Source organism: Pygoscelis adeliae, unplaced genomic scaffold (assembly GCF_000699105.1).
Source record: "Pygoscelis adeliae isolate BGI_AS28 unplaced genomic scaffold, ASM69910v1 Scaffold354, whole genome shotgun sequence".
NCBI lineage: Eukaryota > Metazoa > Chordata > Aves > Sphenisciformes > Spheniscidae > Pygoscelis > Pygoscelis adeliae.
In genome coordinates, this window is record NW_008824618.1 from 945,654 (window position 1) to 961,674 (window position 16,021).

Consider the following 16,021-nt stretch of genomic DNA (forward strand, 5'->3'; position numbering starts at 1 on the left):
TGATTCAGCCCAATGAAGAGACGTTCTCAGTTAGAATAGCAGCCCTTCAGATTGCAGCTGAGCACTGCAATCTTTTTTTTTTTCTTCAATGATTCTGTTTAAAGTGTATACTGGCTGGTTTTGATTTGAGGTTTTGTACTTTAATACTAGATCTGTCTGAACAGGGAAAGAATACAAAAGAACACAAATTTAAACAAAGTGGGCTTATAAAGAAATTTTACCAAAGTCTGGGATGCGGATTATCTTCTATGAATTGGGAAGATTCTGCAATGCCAACTTTTTCAATCAATGCTCGACTGTCTCGTAATGACCGAATCTCGAAATTGATGATGTAGTCTTTGTTAGGATGTTCAGGATTCTAACATAATGGATAAAGAAACATAATTTTATTCCATGTCACTTATTTTCACCCAACATAATGATTTGAACAGTAGGTGTCTAAGACAGACACCAATTTTTCGTACGAAATAAAATTAATTATACTTACCTTTAGTATTTCATCCAGAAGAACAGACTTGATTTCTAAATCTTCAAAGTTGCAAATATATCCAGAAGTTTGTATAGGTTCCTTAAAGTTAAAGAAGTTACAGAGGAATGAACTTGTATTGTCTGATTAAATCCTAACCAAATCTGTTAGGTATACACAAAGAGACTTTCTTCTTCTGCAAACTAGGATTTAATTGCATTTCCAACAGGAAACAAATACTAAAATCATTAACATTATTGACAATTCCATATACACAGACATAATTAAAAATCCTCATGTTTTCTATAACTGAATTATGAGAAAGAGATGAAGTAACACCTGCCAATATTTAGATTCAACTGAACTGTTTTACAAATATCTTTACTAAAATTGTGTTTATATTTTCCAAAGCATACAAAAAATACGCTCCTGAAAATATCTCATATTTACAAAAAACATGACAGCATTTTTATCTTTCCATGGCTGATAGTTCATTTTACTTATTTGTTCCTAAACAACATTCCCACATTAGTTGACAAGATTTTGAGATTTCCAGAAGCAAGTTTATTTATATAAACACTTGCCTAACTGAACGGTAAGCACAAGAATAATACTATTCAACATAGAGCCATTAACTTATGAGCAAATTGTAAAATGAGTAGTTTACATATGTTAGTATTTACCTCCGGATCCAAGTTTCTGAAAACATACATTCTTGTTTTCTCCATCATTGCAAACAAATCTGGGTTATCTTTGGCCCATTTCATATCCCAGACATCTTTGCGTTCCAGTTTCAGCTGCTCACCTATCACTTGCTGTCCTGTACTGTCTACTACCCGTGTATCCAAGTCAAAGAAAGTCAAAACACCTGAAAGGTCTATGATGGCAACACGACTACAGAAAAACAAAGAAAGAAAAAATAAGACAGCTAAATAATACTGTTCAAGGTTGTAAAACTGAAATAATTCCCTAAACTGGCACACTCAGGCCAAATTTCCCTTCTACTCTAATACCAGTATAATTCCATAGATTCAGTGAGATGCATGTGGTTTTCATTTATCTGCACAGCAGAGAGAGACCAGAGACATGGAAAGAAGTTTTTCATCTGCTCATACAGGATCTGGCCCTGCAAAGGTTCTGGAGTATGCCCATTTTTCATCCAGCATTTTGAAGATCCTTAGTACTTCAGATACCAAGTTGAGTAAATTGCAGGTTCTGCCCCTCGCCAAACTTTTCTTGACAGAGTCTAAAATTAACAACCAGAGTTGTTTTTCATTATTTACTAGGAGGCAATGAAGCGAATCTTAAATTAAAAAGACAGCACGGTGATGCAGACTGTTAGTCTCTAAAACAATATTTCTTATATTTCTACAAAGGGTATTCTTTAGGTTTTTTCCAGACAATATGACGTATAATCCAATTAATCTTTGAAGTCATTTAAAATATGGGAAAACCACAATTTCTAAAGGGTTACATTTGAAAATTTCCAGTTACGTAGGTCTTTAGTGAATCATAGTAGCCTGTATTTACTACAATGCCATTTTAAAAGCATTTCTAAATATTGAAAGGTATTTAGACACCCTTAATCCCTATTAAAATTTTAAAAGCAATTTAGAAAATTAACTTCAAAACACTTATGGATCTGAGCCTTTTTCACTAGCACAAAGTCATTTAGGAAGGAAACAGCTTGGGTTCAAAACAAAACTAATGTGGCTCTGACTAGATCACATTGCCTTTTAAGTGAAGCAATCTATTTTTGGTCTATACCTAAAAAGGTGAGCGGTCTACACATGCATTATGAATTTTGTTTGAAATTATAAAGTTATTTTGAAGTGATTAAAATTGTCTTACAAGTCCTCTTTAGTCAGCATATTTTTGCCCTTTCTGCCAAGACTCTCGCGCTCTCTCTTGCAAAAAAATAGCTGTTAAGTAGAAAGCAACTTCAGTATTGACACAGCTGAAGCTTAGGAAAACCAGTCTTGCTAGAAGCATTGCCACCAGCTACAGCTTGTAACAATGGAAAATTAACATGGGATGAACAAAGTTTCCAGGCATTAGAAGGACATAGAAATAGAAAGAAGCCTTAGAGATATAAAATTTCAGTTTGACATAATTTCATCAATTCACATCATGATCACAGGAAGCTTATGTTTGGTTCATCTAATAAAACAAAGATATTTTCATGCATATGTTTCCTTAAGCTTCCCACGCACACCCTAAAGAGTTTAAAACATGAGAGCTTTACTAACACAGTCTCTCAGAGCAATCTGATGACTGGCCAGATGTAATTAATAATTAATAAATAAATGGTTAAGCGCCATTAATAACAACTAAAATTAATGAATAGTTTATATTAAGTAATATTAGTACATAATTACTATAGAATCATAGAATTCACAGAATTAGTATTTTCACAAATTGTAGTGGTTTATTTTAAAATCAGATACCTGCGTTAGAAGCAGATCTGTAACTTACCTGGAGTTGCAATTCAAAGACAGCTGATATGCACGACAGTTCATGGTATACTTCTGTACTATACCAACGCTAGGAAGAGTGTATCTCTGAATAGTGCCAGATTCTCTTCCCTAGAGAAAAGCAATACTTGCTTATTGAGACAATTTTTCTGCCCATAAACTCTTTAAAAAGGTTTTATTTATATGCTGTCCTAGACAAAAGAGTTCTTGGATAAGTGACAGAGCAGAAGTGGAGAGAGGGAACGTCATCACCCTAAAAGTTCTGAATTCTGCTCTTTAAACAAGATACTTTCTTAAGACACTACAATTCACAGATCTGCTTAAATCAGGGATGTTAAAACAAATGGCATAGTCCACATACAGCCCACAGAACAGTTTCAGGAGTCTGACAATTCTCCATGAACCTTCAGACATGGTCTACATGACAAAAAAGGAGAACAGTGAGAAGATCCATGTCCCATGCTGGTAAATCCACTTAAACAGTGCCATATGACAGTTCTAGCTCGGGTCTGAAAGCAATAGAGCTGGGTTCATGCAGTGCTGTCTGCATGCTAACAAGTCTCACCAATTACTTCAAGACCTGAGCTAGCTTTAAAAGTAAATGCTGTAAAATATACTGGTCATTCAAAGGCTTGAGTAACAATAAACAAATCTAAGTACCAATGTGGTTTATCTTTATTTTGCCAAATGACACACCCATGCCCTGTGTCAAGACACTATCAGGCCAATAGTCTAAAATGCGTTTGACATCCCTGGACTGAAATGATCACTGCCACTATTTTCTCATGGTGTTTCTGTAAACTGAACAACATATCCAGTTTATTTTACCTACCATTTAGCCCTTATGCTGTAAATGAGTTGATACTAAACTTTAAGGTAGTCCAAACTTTATTTCTTACCCCCCCCCACAAGCCACCCCTAAGATCCTCAGCATAAATCACCTTTCATCTTTGACTTTTTCCACAACTGTATACCCTATAAACTGAAAAGCAGATTGGGCCAGAAGTGTTAGAAAATCTAACCACTGTAATATGCATTCAGCTTCACCACATTTATCCAGATCTAGTCTCAAAGGCATTTCGTCTCATTCCCTTCCTTTTAACCAAAGTCACTGATTAATTATCCTCTTAATTTCATTTTCTCACTCTTATTCTGCCAAGCACAAACAGAATCCCATAGTCACCTACTAACCGTCACAATTTTTTCATTCGTGTTTTTTCCTGTGACCCACTGATTTTGTAAAATCCAGTCCTTTGACTGGATATAACAAAACAAAACAAAAAAAAAATCACTGGAGTAGGAACATGGGAAAACATCAATATCTTTCTTTCTTGGGAAGGTGGATAAAATGAAGAAAGTGTTCTTTTTCTATCTTTGTTCTGCTTAGTTAGTTTGTTTTAAAGCCCACCTGTATGTCTGTTCATCTAATGAGATCACTTTTCAGATCAGAAAAAAAAAGTACACCAGCTGTTTGGCATGATACAATACCTCATACGTAATACAGATATATAATCCATAAATGTATTGATATGTATACAGCATACTACATACATGTGATATTGTCTATCATCATACATTATACCATTAATATGTAAACAGACAAACTTTGTAAGTCTTTATGCATTTACATACAGCCTAGAAGAGGCTTCCCAGAACTCAGATTAAAGTCCAGGTCAGGACTCAATACTGTATCAAACCCTACCTGTAAGTACTAACTCAGGCAACTAGTCTATACTTAAATTGTAAGCACTTAGTGAATTAGCCTTCCTAAAGAAAGGGTCCAGGTTAACAGAAGAACCTGTTAAAGTTATCTTTGAGGATGTCTAGAAAGAGATTTCATCTGTGTAAGTTCTAAATTCAGAAATGCTTTGAAATTATGACTGCTTATGAACACATTGCAGAAGAATCTCCCGCCTACAAGCACAAGAGGCAATTAGGAGTTATTTTAATTATGTAACTTACCACAAGTAGTATCTTATCAGATGCTGTTATTGCACAAATTGGATCTCTTGTTCCCTGAAAGTATACAAGCGATATCAATATCAGTTTTAATGCAACAGTAAGAATGCACTGCTAAAGAAAGTAGTTTTATTTAAATATACAAGAATGTTGCTAAGTATCCATATGAAAAGAGGCTATCAAACCTTGTCAGTATACAGTAAATGGATGGTTTATGATATTAGTAGCCTTTTTTATGGGAATCATGACAATAATAATATTAACAGCTTCCTTTCTTCTCCTGCCCCTCCTCCAGAAAAATTAGAAACCCAGAATGTAACAGGTGTATAACAGAAAACATAAGAAGGCAACTATCCCTGACTTGTGAGGCTTGTAATTCATTTCAGGTATATTGGTAAGTACAAAAGCGAGCACGTGCATGCGCACACATACATAAAGTGGAAAAGGCCAAAAATACTAGAAAAGATTACAAGGGTTATTGAGTTTCAACAAGCTTATACTTTGTTGAAGTAAGGGGAGCTGCTTCTCACCAAGAAGAGAGCAGGTGTCTACATACTGGACTCCAGAATATACTTTTTATGTGTTCCCTACAGTTCAGTGTGTATTTACAGTAATACATAATGACACAGTAACAATGCACTAACCAGAGCGAAGAAAAATAACACTTACGTACAAAAGGTAGAAGAAAGTTTAAGTTAGACCACTTCTACTAATGAAAAATCTACGAAAATAAATAAAGCAATGCTAACTAATTATCTTTCAAGCTACCAGTGACACCACAATAAACTAGTTAAAAACATCACTCACTTCAGTAGCTCTGCTGTAATCAAGGTGTCCATCTGCAGATCCTGAAGGGGTGTCATCGATATGATAAATCCTGTAGAAAAGGAAAGTTCGAAGAAAAAGCAAGTCCAAAGAAAGCATCATTTTTGATAGCATACAGGTATCTTCAATCCTTGGAGAACAAACCATTGCAACTGGAAAAGAGAGTAAAATCTATGCCTACTCTTATGTTCCAGTAGTATCCCCTTTGATAACCCTGCTTTGTATTGATATAAAGATATGGTACTTGCTTTCACTTTCACAGCCCCTGATGATCTATTCCCACACGATCTATAAACTTTCATTCTGCAACAAGAAGTTCCTGCAAACTTGGAATCAATCAACCAATTGTCTCTTTGGAATCAATCAACCAATCAACCACCCCAATTGTCTCTTTTCAAACGTGCGCTTCCACATTTCCTCAGGCTTTTCTCCATACTTATGAAGAGCTTCACCTTCATATCCACAAAACTTACATGTTACTGTAGTCAATACTTCATCATAACTTCTCTTTTGCCTTAAAAAGTAGCATTACGAAAGATTTTAGAATGCTAAAATCATAGTTTATGATTATGCTGAATTACAACTCTTTACTTTTTTAGTATTTCTATCAAATTTACAATCTTGTCCCAGGCTAGGGCATTCAGCTACTAGAACAATGCAAATTATTACACCATGTACAAATAATTACTCATTATTGTGGATATATGATGACAGGAGGTGGTAGATTTATAGCATCTCTATGGAAGAGAACATACAATAACACAAAAGAAAATTATAACAAAGTTGCAAGTTGTGGAGGTGACAGAAAAGTTAATGCCACTAATGAGCACCTGGGAAGGAAATATTTCGCAGGCAAGATGATGTTGACTTTGGCTTGTTTAGTTTGAGAGGATGAAAGTCCATACAGGATTAGATGTCCAAGATACAAATCCAACACAAGCGTATTTAGAGAAGAACTAGCAGGATAGACTATCTCCTTACAGCCATTGACACACAAGAAACAATTAAAGTTATCAGAAGGAATATAGCTGCCTAGAAACTGAGTATGGAGGAAAAAAAGGGGAGGGGGAAAAAAGCATCAAGACACACAGCTCTGTAAGGGAAGCATGCAGCGAGCAAATGGAGACACTGAACTGGAGCTAATCCAAAAGAAGTCAGAGATTTGGATAACAAACACACATTTGTTATGAAAAACTGTTCTTTAGTACTTAATCTTACAGGCCTGCAAGTCAACAAACTGAGTAGAAAAATGAGAAGACAGGAGTTCATATTTTAGGCATGGGAGAATCCACCTTTATCAACAATGCCAATGCAAAGGAAGAAAAATGACAAAGCCTGAAGACAAACCTTTCCCTGCCTTCTTTTCTGGTCCGTGCTACCTGATTAATTTCCATTGCTGTGAGCTTCTTGGCCACACGATACTGCCAGATGTAAAATGCTTCTTTTGAAGCTGCTATCACATGCGTTTTGGTCATTGTGACAAACAACGGCCCTGTTATGAAACCCAAATGGTTGTAAAATTAGTACAGCAAGTATTGGACTAGATGCTAATCTGTAAACTTTTTTCCAGATGGATGAAACTATCTCCATAGGTTAAAAACAAAAAAAAAAAAACACAAAACAAAAACCACACCACACACAACCTAACAGCAGTTTTCATTAATTGCGAAGAAACTTCACTGGGGCCTTGTCGCCTTGTTCAGAAGAACAGAGGAATTCTTTACAAGTTCTGATTTTAAAATTAACACTTTTCTCCCTATTATTTCAGCAAATTTCCATGTGCTAATGCAGAAGACATCAAATATATATAGACAAATTTTCAGGTTAGTGACCAGTTTAGGAATATCTCAAATCTCTTAACACGATCTATAAAATACCTCCATATCTGACATATTTGTAATTATTCAAATATAAATAAAAGGAAGACTACTCAAAAGTTGACAATCTAGAAGAGATTCTTTGGTTAGCACCACTTAAAAACAGTTAACAAATTTTGACTTAGACAAGACCTAGAAATGCTCTTTGTATCTTAGTTAATAGCTGGGCCAAATAACAAGTCTTTGTCTGCATGGCAGCAAATTAAATATTTAGCAAAGTGTGCGCTTAGTCTTACTTTACTGCATCCAAAGATCACAGTGTAGGAAGGTAGGGCATTTTCTTTACTTTAGCCCTAAGCCCATTTAGAATATGTGGATAAATTGAGTATCTCATTCTTGCTGTCAATGTTCGGTGAGCAAAGAAAAAAAAAATATATATATGCACTCAAACCATTACATAATTCTTTATAATACACTGTATTGACTGTATTGTCTTTTTTTCCTTTTACAATCCTTTGTTTCATCTTTCTGAAAACCAGTGAATGCACATAAAAAGGCACAGAAAAATGTAGAAACCTATTAAGAAAATCACCCAATGTCTTCAAATTCTACAAGTAAATCACTATGCTACCAGACAAAACAGTCAAATTCAAAAGAATTGTGTAGCCCAGCCTGTTAGTGAAACACTGAGTCATACAGATAACATGCTGTGAGCACAAAATCTGATTCTTTTACAGTGAATCTCAATTTTCTCTGTATTTTAGCACTGAACAGAACTCTGGAGGGAGCTATAAGCCCACCATAAAGAAGAGCAGTGCTACAAGAGACAAATGGGGGAAAATTGGTTGAACAGATTTTCTTTCTTTGAAACTAAGAGGATTATATAAGCTACCTGATGGCTGCAGAATACTCCTTAGTATAAATGTAAATACTAGATAAGAAAGCTTACTGATGATGCTTAACATGTGAGCAGTACAGTTGTTTATATTATATGAAATACACTGAGTTGCATATAACATTCATTTCAATAATTAGTCACATACAACTGAAGGATACAGTCTCCTCTGTTTCATTAACAGCATTAATAAATTCTATGTATTTGCTCTGTTCTTTTATTACCTTGCAGCTGTACATGCCATAGTAATCAATGCTTTTATCCTTTAAAAATGAAACATGAGAATATCCTGACCTGTGAGGAAATAAGGTTTCCTCTTGCTCAAATCACAGAATTTTAGTACTATGCCTTATATTTGGACTCAGCTTAGTCAACGTTTAAACACTTTACTCTAAGGCGATGCTAAACCAAGCCCCCATGTGAAAGCCATGGGCATTCCTCAGACTCACCGGGTGACTCCCCATTTGACCTACAGCTTCCATGGAGCCTAAACTTACTCATTTGTGCACACCTCAAAGTACCCCAGTCTGGGAAAAAAGGAAGTTCACATAAGCTCTGTTGTGATTCAGAAACAAGATGGCAACACATCTATGCTTTATCCAGAGGAATACAATCAATTAGGCATTTTATGAACATGCCTAACTTAAACTGATTGTTGCTGTCAAAAAAACCCCACGCACCAATCCCTGACGCTTCTTCTATATCAGCTCTAGCAGTAGCTTGACCACAGAGTAAGTTGGATCAATTCATTCATCTAACTGAGCTCAAAATTAAAGAAAAGATTCACTTAAGTTGGATTAAAGAGAAAACCACAAATGTTGGAGAGGGCAGGAATGAGCAGCTAGCATGGAGGGCAGGGCCTTCCCTTCTTTGCAACAGCAGGCTAAACAATGATTGGATTTAAGCCAAATATGAAATAGCAGGGAGACGGATACACAGCACATGGACGCAATCATCAGCATCAGATCCATTCAAAAACACATCTGGAAGAGCAGCATCTATATGTGGGAACTGATGCTTTTACAAAATTGCCTGTATAGATTAAACAACTGCATAAAAGTAGGACATACAGGATTTTTTTCTAAAATTGCTTTAGCATTTTATACTGGACAGTCATTAAACAAGCAAACACACAAAAAAAAACCCAAACAGATAAATCTGTGGAAAAAGAAACTAAAATCCAAGTCTAGACTGGACATTAGGAAACATTTCTTTACAGAGAGGGTGGTCAAACACTGGAATAGGCTTCCTAGAGAGGTGGTCAATGCCCCAAGCCTGCCAGTGTTTAAGAGGCGTTTGGGCAATGCCCTTAATAACATGCTTTAACTTTTGGTCAGCCCTGGAGTGGTCAGGCAGTTGGACTAGATGATCGTTGTAGGTCCCTGCCAACTGGAAGTATTCTATTCTGTTCTATCCCCCCTTCTCATCTCAGAGCATTAATCACTGGGCTACACTCTGCTCCTAAAATGCTTTCCTCCTTGGCTGCATAACAGCGTAGATTCAACACGAGGAAAGGATGCCCCAACCACTCCAACTCTAGGCTGTTGCTGGGGCAGAGAAAGAAAGAATGGGATTTGTCCTTTCCTGGGAAAGGAAAGATGCTCATTTCAATCCCTTCAGGCTGAGGAAGATCTAGAATCCCTTTCTAGGCAGCTGGTTTAACTACTTAGTTTCCTTTAGCGTAGGGAAGTATTATCATCTTATACAGTGGCCTTGATTTTAGCAGCAAGTCTGCTCACGTAGGCATCAGTGCTCTTCAAAGAATTCGTGCTCTGACTATTAAGCAGACAGAAAAGCAAGCACCTTAAGTCAGAAGGAGGCAAGAGATTCAGACACTTCTCTGCTCAGCATTTCCACTGCACAGCAGCTTTCCATGCTAAACATGTAGACCTCTTAGATTGTCTAGCTCTTCCCACTGATTTTGCAGATAGCTAATTTCAGTATTAATGTCTTCATACTTAATTTTCAGACCTTGAAAATATGTATGGAAAACATTTAAACAGGTGCCTTACTTTTCAGTGATCAAATACTGAAAAGGATTGAACACACCATCCCATCAAAACAACGCCAACATGTGAAACAACTGCCCTTTAAGTTTTCTCTGGCCTTTCTTTCTCTTCTCACCTCATTTCTCTTCACTGTTCCTTCATAAAACCTCCTCCCTGAAGGATAGAAACTTTATTTCTTAGATATCCAGGAATCTCAAATAACCTTCTGCGATGTCTGTATGTCATCCACATTCATTCCATCTCACTTCAAAACAGTTAGAAAACACCTGCTCTCATGTCTAATCTTGAAAAAAATAGTAGATGGAAAAAAAACTTAATCCATGACTGTATTACTTCGCTGCATGAAAAAGCTGAGACACTTTCTACTATATGAAATAGGATATACAAACACAAGAAAGACAAGTAATCCCACCTAAATCTGATGGAAAGGAAGCAATCTGACAGACAGACACACACAAGACTAAACTGTTGTTTTCATACAAGCCTGTTACAGGCTGTTCCTGAGAAACTGGGACAAACTTAGTCTGATCAATAACATCTACCTAATTTTAGAGCTTGATTCAAACGTCTCTAGAAGTGTTAGCTCATAAATAGAAGAAAATGTCAGAGACAATGTCAGACAACTGAACTGCACGTGGGACAACTCATGAATGGCCACAGTTTACAGAATACAAAGAAATACTAAAAATCAGTTATAGTTTAGTTTACAATGATCAACTGTAAGTAACAGCAATTCAAGTGCTGTTTCACATACAGTTCAGCCATCCTTGTTAAGGCGTCCAGGAGAGAGGCGAGACAGCCAGGCATGACTCTAGCACTCTGTCTTTAATCCACCTGTATGTTGATCAGGCTGTTTTCGTTTCACCGGGCACTAACACACATGTGAAAGATAACTCAACACTTCACTATGTCAGTGCTCCTAAGCGCATGTAAGAAGATGATATAATCCAGCCTGAGTGACATTTTCTTAGCAGATACCATCTGTTGTGTTTCCATTAAAAAGATATTATATAACAAGATATTTAACCTTCTGTAGTTTTTATTTAGTTATGCATGAAAGGACTTTGACACAAAGCCTGTGAGCCTGTGAAACAAGCACAGAAGAAACTGTGTTGGTTAATTTTTGTACCTTAGTAGGATGGAACATAATAAAGCTAGACAATGGAGAAAAGACTAATTTATGGGCTAGCAAACACTAGCTATTGTGAAGGACCCTAAAAACAAGGCACAGGAGGCACAGGAAGAAAATGTCCTTGGACAAAATAAAGAGCAACATGAGGAAGAGCTTTAAGGTGTAACCACCCATCAATGTCTAAAGAAAGTTGAAGTGATGGCCTTTCACCAGATAATGACTGATTAATCCTTTTTTGCCATCATTAGCAGAGGCAAGCATTAGAAAGATAATGACATAATTAAAAATTCAACAGAATAAAGGGAATAAGCACTTCTTTTTCTGAGCCCTTCTTGAACTACTGGCTTAGAGCCCAACAACGTAAGATTTGCATCTCCTGGGGGTGAACCAAACATTGTGTACTATCACAATTACTTTGTCATTGGGAGATTAATAGCACTTTGTTGAAACAATTTTATAAAATGTTATAAATTGACAATTTGTACAAATTGCGCCTTAACACACGTTCTCAGATGCATTATTCAAATGCTCCATCAGCTACTTAGCATCCCTAGATTAGCAATCTTTTTTCTCCGCTATCAATTTCCTACCAGGTCAAAGCCCAAGAGACCTGCAGGGCACCAGAGTCTCAAGGAGGAGTAAAATCTTTATGCTCAGTAGAGCACCAGCTGATTGCTATTCCAACAAGGGCAGTCTGGTAAAAAACAAAGATATTGTGTGTTCGATTTGCAGTAATTACAGCCAGTCAAAAAAATATAGTTTAGACTCACAGCAGTCAAGAGTACTCACTGAAGAATAGGCAGGAGCACACAGATACCGAGTGGGCTGTTGAGGAACATCCTACTATATGAGAAGGCATTTTTCATAAGCATTTATGAAAATCGAATAAAGTAACAACCCAAGTGTTTTTAAACCACTCTGAAAGATGGCACTTAGAAGTCTGAAACAAGAACATGAGTTCAAAACAAAAATTACCTAAGCAACTTATTTTCTGGACAGAACTCAATGCAACAATTTATCGCTTTACTAAAAAATAGCCTGAAAGAGAAGAGTGTTTTGGTAGAAAGAAGAGAAAGAAAGAGAATTTCACAGACAGATAATATATTTTTCATAAGTCAATAATACCCCTCCAATTATCTTGAGTGAGAGATACATTAATTTTACTTTTGTACTGCTTACATCTTAAACTATTAATGATTACTTTTACCTGATAATTGATTTAAAGCTGATTTTTTTCATTTATAAACAGGACAAAAGGATAATGATTTTGTTAGAAATTACGCACCCACTGGAATCTTAAAAGAACTTACAGAAAGGTCTTCTGCCTTTAAGGTTTTACAAGGTCTTCTCTCTATTGCCCTCAGCAAGGCCAGCCAGCTGCTTAAGTTCAGCACCCTGTCAAACTGGACCAATTATACTTTCTACTGCCAAGAAGCTCCAACTGTGATAAACAGCATGATCATAGAATCATTAAGGTTGGAAAAGACCTCTAAGACCATCGAGTCCAACCATCAACCCAACACCACCATGCCCACTAAACCATGTCCCTAAGCGCCTCATCTACACGTCTTTTAAATACCTCCAGGGATGGGGACTCAACCACTTCCCTGGGCAGCCTGGTCCAATGTTTAACCACTCTTTCAGTAAAGAAATTTTTCCTCATGTCCAATCTAAACCTCTCCTGGCGCAACTTGAGGCCATTTCCTCTCGTCCTAATATAATGATATACTGTATATTAAGACCTTGACTGTGTACAAGCATCTACACCTCACACACATTGACCTTATATTATAAATATTTCAAGTTGTATCTTCAAAGGTTACAAAAAAGGAAAGCAACTATGATAAAACCAGCACAATGTGTTCCAAAAGTGCTGCATTTAGAGGCATTTACTTTTCACGTTCACCTTCAATCCCTTCTGTAAGTTTGGTGGGCTAACTTTAGAGGAGTCTTACAGGATGCATATATTAAAAAAAAAAGTTTGAATCTTTGGCTGTGTTTACTATACAGCAATGGAAGTCTTGCTTGTTATGTTTGAACTACTGAGACTACAGAAATTTTTCAGGACTCAAAAATGCAAATATTCCTAATCTCTCATATTTGCCCATCTGTGAGGTTGAAGGCTATAACGCCTAGCATTTTCACAAATGAACTCACACTAGGAAAGAGCATTGTAAACCTATGCACTAAAGTGCTCCTCTGACAGTGGAGCAGACCGTAGAACGCTTAGTTAAGCTAAAGGAAGAGAAGCTTGTTTAATCTCTTCAGCACAACTCAAATACAGTTGGAACAGCAGCAGCATTTTTCAATTAAATAGAATTTCTCTTTAACTGTTTTCAGTCACTGGAGAAGATTCTTTTCTTGTGTACAGACAGCTGTAGGAGACAGGTCGTAATGGGGGAATCATAAAGAAACTGATACTTTTGTTTATAATGTAAATAAATAAAACTATCACAGATAGACTTAGAAAGCTCACATAAACAGAACACTAGAAAAATGCAAAGAAAAGAGTTCAAATGCAGAGTTAGAGGTGTACATGCAAAGCTAATTTTGACCGTTTGAGTGGGATTCGTCTCACCTAATTTTAGACATCTCTGACAGACATGAGCTGGCTGCCCTGGGCTTCTTTGTACCCAATGGAGAGCAAAAAGACCCCTTTCAGGAATGATTCACTGAACTTATTTTAGATGTCAACTGTAGAAATGAGACTAACTACTCCCTATAAGTCCCCAAATCCTCCCCCCACCACCCCAATCCCACCTGTCAAGTAAGTCCAGGAGACTAGTAGGCACATACAGTGTAGACATCTGATCAGGAGGGGGGATGGGACAGCGGGAACACAACAGACACCCCACCCACACCACTACCACCCACCACATCATCTTACTTCAGTGCTCAGTTTTGGGTTGGGTTGGTTTTTTTTTTCCCCTTCATCCATTGTAAAATTCTTGGTATTGAATTTCCTCGGCACTTTATTCCTTAAGATTCTGATGTGCCACCCCTATTGGGGTGGCAAGAGGGCATCAAATTTACATAAACAGAAATTATGAGACTAAAAAGTACCACAATATTTCATACACATTCCATAGGACAAAGAAGTCATTCCTCGGAGCAGGACACTCTTCATTTTAGTTTTGATCTACAATATAGGGCATGAATGTCACAATATATATTTGACTCACAGCTGATTTCCTCCTGCTATCACTGAAAAACGGAACAATGTTAGAAAACAACACAAACTTAGTTAACGTAATAAAACTGTTCAGTAGCACTGGTTGAGGAAAATAATCATCTTTATGATCTCAACTATTTCTGTTCTTCGGTCCTTTTTTTTTTTTCCTACTTACACTCTTTTGTGAATTGTTGTTACTTCCTTGTCTTAAAGTTCTTCATCTTACTTCCCTCCTCATTTCTATCTTACCAAAACTTTGCTAGACACTTTTCCCATCTATTTTATCAGACAGAACGGCTGTTTGTTTATCGTTTAATACTAACACCAAGTATTAGCACTATGGCTTAGGAACTAACTTCTCTAATGAGATTTAGACAGAGGAGTTACTTTTTGCAGAGAGGATGAAACAATGGCTCTAGGAGGCAATTTACATTGAAAAAAAGTTCATGAGGTTTCTTGTCATAATAGCTACATCTCTTTTTGGCATGGGTAGAGAAAAGATTTTGGTTTGGTTTGTTTAACAACTAAACCTAATTTCAGCAGAATCAGAGCATGGAAGTTCCAAAGCTATATACACATATGAAGTAGAAAACTTTACAGTAATAAAATAAGTGGGGAGGAATTCTTCCAGGTTTACAGTAAGCAATCTGTTTTTATCCATAACCTGTTCCAATATGGCTACGCTCCTCTGCTCTATCAACCATGCACAGAAATTTTTTTTCCTAAGTATTTTAGTGTGCTTAGAAAGTGCTATACCACTAAGCACAACAGTGGTATAACATATCCCACCTTTCTAAGAGTGGAATCGCATTAGATGTCTGCTGCCAAATACACCTTCTACTTACCATCATTTTAGCTATGAGGTTCTAAAAATATGTACTTTTCATTTAAATAACTATACTCTCCTCTCATTCAAAAGCAAATAAATATTTTTGCTAAAACTTCATTACAAACAATTTAGCCTTTCAACAAAACAGAAAAGTTAATCAAAGAATCAAGCTTCAAAAAGAAAACTGCAAATGGGGTTCACAGTGTGTATTCTGAATCCAAATTCAGATCTACTTGGATAACAAACCAAAACTAAAGCAAAAACCAGAACAAACAAAAGTGGATTAATTAATCAAAAAGCTGATTAATTTGTCAGTTTGTCCGTACTTCGCTCATCTGTTCGAAGGGGAAAAATCAATGATCTTTATTCTCTAGCAAAACTCCCAGAAAACAGTAGTTTGCAATTACTTGGCAATTGTTCTGTACCACGTCTGCAGCAAACAA

The 16,021-nt window shown here is 36.5% G+C and overlaps 1 protein-coding gene across 1 annotated transcript in view; it reads right to left on the reverse strand.

The window, feature by feature from the left end:
• The window catches only part of WDR35 (WD repeat domain 35), a 49,172-nt gene that overhangs the window by 14,184 nt on the left and 18,967 nt on the right, over positions 1-16,021 (reverse strand). Inside the window, exons 13-19 of the mRNA XM_009322377.1 lie at positions 7,072-7,216; positions 5,707-5,776; positions 4,903-4,956; positions 2,942-3,051; positions 1,150-1,360; positions 488-568; positions 222-358 (exon numbers count right to left, since the gene is read on the reverse strand). Of these exons, the coding sequence (XP_009320652.1) occupies positions 222-358; positions 488-568; positions 1,150-1,360; positions 2,942-3,051; positions 4,903-4,956; positions 5,707-5,776; positions 7,072-7,216 (808 nt within the window). The remainder of the gene's footprint in view (positions 1-221; positions 359-487; positions 569-1,149; positions 1,361-2,941; positions 3,052-4,902; positions 4,957-5,706; positions 5,777-7,071; positions 7,217-16,021) is intronic.